This window comes from Danio rerio, chromosome 15, assembly GCF_052040795.2.
Source record: "Danio rerio strain M-AB ecotype USA chromosome 15, GRCz13ab, whole genome shotgun sequence".
Lineage (NCBI taxonomy): Eukaryota > Metazoa > Chordata > Actinopteri > Cypriniformes > Danionidae > Danio > Danio rerio.
In genome coordinates this window covers 2982501-2990000 of record NC_141035.1, presented here as the reverse complement: position 1 = coordinate 2990000, position 7500 = coordinate 2982501, and the positions used below count along the sequence as shown (strand labels likewise).

General features: G+C 31.2%; 1 protein-coding gene and 1 long non-coding RNA gene across 11 annotated transcripts in view; one reads left to right on the top strand and one right to left on the bottom strand.

Annotated features, from left to right (window-relative positions):
* LOC147833556 (uncharacterized) overlaps positions 1 to 7500 on the bottom strand; it is a 486957-nt gene that overhangs the window by 279691 nt on the left and 199766 nt on the right. The window lies entirely within an intron of this gene.
* Positions 1 to 7500, top strand: part of fndc3a (fibronectin type III domain containing 3A) — a 143263-nt gene that overhangs the window by 122339 nt on the left and 13424 nt on the right. For all 10 annotated transcript variants that reach the window (XM_087283476.1, XM_087283473.1, XM_087283477.1 and 7 more), the window contains 3 exons: positions 2706 to 2881; positions 3285 to 3398; positions 4609 to 4758. In XM_087283476.1, coding sequence (XP_087139602.1) covers positions 2706 to 2881; positions 3285 to 3398; positions 4609 to 4758 — 440 coding nt within the window. The remainder of the gene's footprint in view (positions 1 to 2705; positions 2882 to 3284; positions 3399 to 4608; positions 4759 to 7500) is intronic.

Sequence of the window (7500 nt, the reverse complement as noted above, 5' to 3'; positions counted from 1 at the left end):
TTTCCCAGAGATGGGTTGCAGCTGGAAGGACATACACTACGTAAAACATATGCTGGATAAGTTGGCGGTTCATTCCGCTGTGGCGACCCCAGGTTAATAAACTGACTAAGCCGAAAGTGAATGAATGAATGAATGAATGTTGATGTGCTTCACCAAACTCCCATGAAGGGCTTTGACTTGAGCATTTTTGAAATTTAATGTTTGATGTAATTGCAACTGAAACATAAAGAGGGGGAGGGGCATGTAATAGCCCCTCCCCTTTAAAAAAAAAACAGCCAATAGTGTTTTGTTTTTATCACAGCTCTGCCAGTGAGAGCAGTTGAGCTTTAGCACATCCAAAGAGCATAGAATCACCAAGAGGCGACACTCTAGTGCAATTTTGGAAACAGCCACTAGAGGGCGGGGTGGAATGAAAACTGTAATAGAACTACAGCATATTATAAGTCTGTAAAATAAACTATTAAAAGTGCTGATGATTGTGATTGTAAGTGTTGTATTGTCGTCTTTCAGGTTGCATCTCAGCTCAAACGCACTTTTTAAAAACATAAATAAAAAACAAAGCAGCTGCTCGCCATCGCGACAGCAATAAGATGCAATGGACAGCCGGTCGCTTTCACTCCAAAATGGTGGAATCCGGGGCTGTTGCTGGGCGCTGCTGTTACAATGGAACGTTCTATTGAGTGTCGCCTCTGGGGGCTCTATTTTGACGGTTCATGCGCAGAGCGCAAAACGCAGGGCGCAAACGCTTTCAGGGCGTGTCAGAACGCATTTTTGCTAATTTACGTATGGGAAAATCCGCTTTTTATTAGCCTATAAATAATTAATTGCGTTTGTTAAGCGCAAATATTCGTTTCAAAACTATTTCTAAATTCAGTTCTAATTTCCAGCAAACGAATAAATGAACAATAATAACAAAGTGTGCTCAAAAACCTGAGTTATATCCTAAAACACATGCTGTGCCCCATATGGTCTAAAACCTGACAGGTGGACAAATCTAAGCTTGTTTTTAATAAAACAAATATAAATATGGATATAATAAATAATACTGCTAATAATAATAACATTATACAAAAGCAAATTGTTATGAATGAACTGAAAAAGCCTCCTGAGATGAAGAAGACATAAAAGCAGTGATTTTTCATATTTATGTAGGCTAGAAAATAATATGTTTTGTAATATTTTAATCCTTTATATTTACATCCTATTTCTATTCTTATTATATGCTATATATATCCTTAATATTTACATTTTTTCATATGTAAAGATATTTGCCTATTGCTCTCTTGTGTGTATTAAGCAGTGTGTAAGCGAGGCGCAACTCTGCGCCGGAGTTTAGACCGGGTTTGTTTTGGTCTAATGAAAAATCTATTATAGTTTCTCAAAATAGCGACGCGCCAGCGGTCCGCCTCAGAACACTTTCCTTTTTAGACCAGAACGCCTATGGACACACAAATGAGCGCTAATGCATTTGCTATTTAAACAGCGTAGCGCAGCGCCTCAAAACCACTCTTGCGCCAAGCTGAAACTACCAAAAGACTACTGCGTCACGCCTTGCGCCACACTGCGCCGGGTGTATGATAGGGCCCTTGGTCATTTTAAGCTCTTTGGCACATCACAGCAAATGAGAAGAAGGGGGCGGGGCATGTCAGACACTATGTCACTACGACACATTTATTTTGGTTGGAAGGTTTGCTGAGAAACAGAAGTATGACATCATAAAAATTGTTGATCCATTTAGGCGGAAGTGACGAAGTGCAATCTTTGGATGTTCACAAATCCTAAATGGGAATTTTGTCACTGTTTTGGAACGCAATAGTTTATATATATATATCCTTAAGATGAACATACTGATGCTAACATCTAAAAACTTTTTTTTCATTTCACAGAACCTGTAAACACTTGCGTTTTTTCCTCCACGAAATGCTAGTGTTGTAAACACTTACTGGCCACTTTATTAGGTACACCTCATTAGTACCCGTTTGAACCCCCTTTTGCCTTCAGATCTGCCTTATCCGTCGTGGATCCATGCTTTCACGTTGTATACTCCACATTCTGACCCGATCATCTGAATGTTGCAGCAATAATGGAGACTCATCAGAGCAGGCAACGTTTCTCCAATCTTCTATTGTCCAGTTTTGGTGAGTCTGTGTGAATTGTAGCCTCAGTTTCCTGTTCTTAGCTGACAGGAGCGGCACCCGGTGTGGTCTTCTGCTGCTGTAGCCCATCCGCCTCAAGGTTGGACGTGTTGTGTGTTCAGAGATGCTCTTCTGCAGACCTCGATTGTAACGAGTGCTTATTTGAGTTACTGTTGCCTTTCTATCAGCTGGAACCAGTCTGGCCATTCTCCTCTGGCATCAACAAGGCATTTGCGTCCATAGAGCTGCCGCTCACTGGATATTTCCTCTTTTTTTGACCACTGAAATACACAGAGCACCCAGTACTGGCACCAACAACCATGCCATATTCAAAGTCTCTTATATCCCCTTTCTTCCCCATTCTGATTCTCGGTTTGAACTGCAGTGGATCGTCTTGAGCATGTCTACATGCCTAAATGCATTGAGTTGCTGCCATGTGATTGGCTGATTAGAAATTTGCGTTAACAAGCAGTTGGACAGGTGTACCTAACAAAGTGGCCAGTGAGTGTAAATAAGCAATATTATGAAAACAATATTGTCAATCTGACCTCTCTCTCTCTGTGTTGTTAGCGCCCCCACTGGTGGACGGTGGTAGCTCTGTGAGTTTGTACAATCTGGAGATGTTCGCGCCACAGGTGGACGAGGCCAGAGAGGTGTACCAGGGCTCTGAGCTGGACTGTACTGTGCCCAGTTTATTGCCAGGCAGGACCTACGGCTTCCGGATTAGAGCGGCCAATAAAGCTGGAGTGAGTGCAAACATTGCTTTTCATAATGATCAGAACGTACCATTTAATCCACTTGTTCACACTGACTGATCACACAACACAGTTTCTGTGTCCAAACTCAGATGCCGAGAGCGAACAACAAATTATAGTAATTATACGCTCACGGCATGCTTTGACACAACTGGAAATCTGGATCATAGTGTTTATATCCATGCCTAATCTCATATTGTTAGTCAGTACATCCACATGGACTCACATTTTGATATTATTACAATTAAGTCAGTACTTTGATTTGAGAGGATAGTTGATATTCTTTAATTAATATTAAATTAATATTCGGTCATCGTTTACTCAACTTCCACTTTATTTATTTGTGTATTTATTTATTTATTTATTTGTTTGTGTATATGTGTTTGTTTAACAGTATGGGCCTTTCTCGGAGCGCTCTGAGGTGACGACGGGCCCTGGGGCCCCAGAGGCATGTAGGCCCCCTCACATCACTTGTAAATCCCCCACGTGTGCTGTGGTCAGCTGGGAGGTGAGGATAGCCCATGATCCCTTTGATTTTCTTTTTGTTATTTTTAGTTTTCTTAGTTTTCATTTTTTGAGAATTGTTTTTTATTTTTATAAAAAAATATTTTAGCTTGTTTATTTATTTATTTTTAATGTATTTATTTTATTGTTTTTTTTTATCTTATAAATTTGTATTTTGTCAGGTTTTATTTGTTTTATTATATGCTTTATTAATTTATTTACTTGATTGAACTGTATTTATTTGTTTATTTTTATTGTGTTTATTTCATTTATACTGTATTGCTTTATTTATGTATTTTATCTTTATTTATTTATTTGCTTTTAATTAATTAATTTATTTTAAATTTAATATTGTTAATGTATTTACTTTGTCTTATTTAATAAATTTATATTTTGTTGCTTTTTTATTTTCATTTATTTTATTTTATTTTATTTTTAATTAATTTATTTTGTCTTTATTTATAAATTTTTTTTTATTTATTTTATTTATTTATTGTTAATGTGTTTATTTATTTTATCTTATTAATTTATACTTTATAGCTTTTTATTTGTTTATTTTATCTTGTTTATTCATTTATTTATTCTAAATTTATTTTATTTTATCCTTTTTGTAATTCTTATTTATTTATTAAATTTTTGCTTGTAAAATTTATTTTAGTTATTTAATTATACTGTATTTATTCATTTGATCTTATTTGTTTATAATTTTTGTTTTGAAATTTATTTTGTCCTTTATTTAGTTATTTTTATTGTATTTAGTTATTTATTTATTTTGAATGTGTTTATTTTATCTTTTTTATTAACTTATATTTTGTTGCTTTTTATTTTTATCTATTTATTTTATCTTTATTTATTTTTCATGAATTTATTCTATCTTATTTATTATGAATATATATTTTTTTATTTGTAATGTATTTGTTTTGTCTTATTTGTCAATTTAAAATTTGTTGTTTTTTAATTTTAATTTATATTGTTTCATCTTGTTTATTATTTTATTTTAACGCATTTTAACGCATGTTGTTGCTTTTATTTATTTATTTATTTATTTACTTATTTATTTATTTAGTTTACTTTTAATTTGGTAATTTATTTAATGTATTAATTTGGTGTTCACAATAAATTTACATTGTTTGTGTGTGTGTGTGTGTGCGTGCGTGCGTGCGTGCGTGCGTGCGTGCGTGCGTTTTTAACGTGTTGTTCTCGCTGTGGCTCAGGCTCCGGTCAGTAATGGGGCAGTGGTGTCAGAGTATCGTCTGGAATGGGGCGCAGCCGAGGGCAGCATGCAGGTGTGTTACAGCGGTGCCGCTCTCTGCCACGAGATGAGGGGTCTGCTGCCCGCCAACAACTACTTCTGCAGAGTCCAGGTCAGAAACACACACTGACAACACACACACATACACACACACACACACACTCATATATTATGTGAACAACACAACAAAATGCAGACTGGTGATATTTGATAAAGCCTTTTGTTTACTTTAATGTTTTTATTGTTTGCTTTATCATATTCGTTTTTATTGTGTTTTTAGTATTTAATAATACTGATAAATTACTTAATAAACACATTTATTTATTGCAGTTTGTTTTATATATATATATATATTTTTTTTTTTTTTAATTTTTTTTTTATGTTTGCTTTCATGATTTTATCAATTTCTTTTTTCATATATATACACACACACACACACACACGCACACATATATATATATATATATATATATGTGTATGTATTTGTGTATATATGTGTATATGTTTATTTTTGCTTTATTGTGTTTTATTATTTGTATTTTTAATATTTTGCTTTAATTTATTGCATTTTTAATTTGTTTACTTTATTTGTTTGCTTTCGTGTCTTTTATTCTTAGCTTTTTTATATTTGCTTTTTGTTTTGTTTAGGTTTTAAAGTTTTTGCCTAATAAATTGTTAATTCTTTTATTTTTATTTATTTTTTTTTGGCTTTTCATGTTTGCTTTTATGTTTTTGTTGTTTGGTTTTGACATTTTTTTTTTCCCTCAATAAATGAATACAATAAATCCATAAATCTATTGCAGTTTTTGTTTCATTTTTTATTTTATGTTTGATTTTTGTTTAACTTTTTATGTTTGCCTTAATATATTAATTCTTTTCTTTGTTTTTATTCTTTTTTAATATATTTATTGCTTTTTTCTTAAATGAATTTATTGGCGTTTTTGTTTTATTTTGTATTTCATGTTTGTGTTTTTGTCTTTGCTTTCATATTATCTTTTGCTTCTTTGTTTTGTTTGTTTTCTGCTTTTATTGTGTTTTAGTCTTTTTTTTTCTTTTATTTTTGCCCATTAAATACATTTATTTATTGCAGTTTTTGTTTTAGCTTGTGTTTTATGCTGATTTTGCATTTATTACTGGTGAACAGGAATAAATAAATAAATAAATAAATAAATAAATAAAGTCGCTCGATGGTGATTCATAAAAATGAGTGGACAAGAGGATAGAGCCAACTTTACCTCCTCATCGCCACTCAGCGGTTAAATGAGGAAATGCAGATCTGTTTTCCTGCGTGCTTTAGTGTTTCCTTATTGCTGGATGGAGAGCTGTTCTCTATTGATTAGTGGCTGAAATTGCTTAATTAAATATTCCGATTCATTCAAAAGATTAATTTGTTGTTCATATCAGGACGGTTACTCACTGACTAACTGAGCCTGCTTGCTTTTTTGTTGAAACGTTTTGCTTTATTATTTTGTTTATAGCCAGTATTTCGTTTGTATTGTGTTTTATTTTAGATTTTCTATTTTTATTGTTTGCTTTTTTCCTTAGTTTTTTTGTGTTGCGTTTTAGCATTTAGTTTTTACTTTAAGTTATTTATCTTTCTATTTTATTTTATCTTTTTGTTTGCTTTTAAGTTTTTATTGTTTGACTTTTTCACATTTGTTGTTTGCTTTTATTGTGCTTTAAAAAACAGGATGCCAAATCAGCAAATTATATCAAGCAATATCTAAGTGTGAACTCGTTTTTTTTACTTGACTTTTGACTTTTTAACTTTTTTTACTATTCCTCATCTGTCTGCGTTTTTATTGTTGCTTTTTTCACATTTGTTTTTTGCTTTTATTGCATTTTAGTGTTCAATATTTTGCTTAATACATTAGGAATGTTATTGCAGTTTTTATTTCATGTTTTATTTAATTTGTTTTTTCTTTTGTGTTTTCGCATTTAGTAATTTGTTTTTGTAGCATCTCTTTATTGTTTGCTTTATTCATATGTGTGTTTTTTTTTTTTGCTTTATGAAAAAATATTTATTGCAGTTTTTACATCTTTTATTTATATTTGGCGTGTGTGTGCGTTTTCTGTTTTTGCATTTAGTTTTTTGCATTTAGTTTTTGATTGTGTTTTTGTATTTTTTAAATAAATTTTTCTGTAGTCGAATTTTATAGCGTCGTTTTATTGTTTGCTTTATTCTTTTTTATTTTGGTTTTTGCTTGAAAAAAATATGTTTTTGTTTTATCTTTTATTTTTGTTTCAATTTGTAATTTATTTAATTATTTAATGTCTGTTATTTATATATATATATATATAATTTTATTGCAGTTTTTGTTTTTTATTTTTATTTTGTGTTTTCTTTTTAGGCTTTTTGTGTTTGCATTTATGTTTTTATTCTTTGCTTTTTTTTTGCTTTTATGGTGTTTCAGTGTGTGTGTGTATATTTATATAATTTTTTTTTTGCTCAAAGTAATTTATTTATTGCCATGTTTTATTATTTATTTTTATTATTTTTTTTTGCCTTTGTGTTTGATTTTATGTGTTTATTCTTTGCTATTTTGCTTTTTTATTTTTGATTTAGCATTTTTGCAGTGTTTTTATTGCAATTTTTGTATTTGCTTTTTGGCTTTTGTTGTTTGTTTATATTTATTTTTTTATTTTAGTAGCAGTTTGTTTGTTTAATTCATACTATTTATTAGCAATTTAATTATTTTCTTTTCATTTTTTGGGCATTTTAGCTTTTGTCTTTTTTGTTTTGTTGTTTTGCTTTCAAGCACATTTGCTGTGTAAATATTTAAAGTTGTTGTTGTTGTTTTGCAGTAGATTTTTCAAGCATTCATTCATTCATTCATTTTCCTTCAGCTTAGTC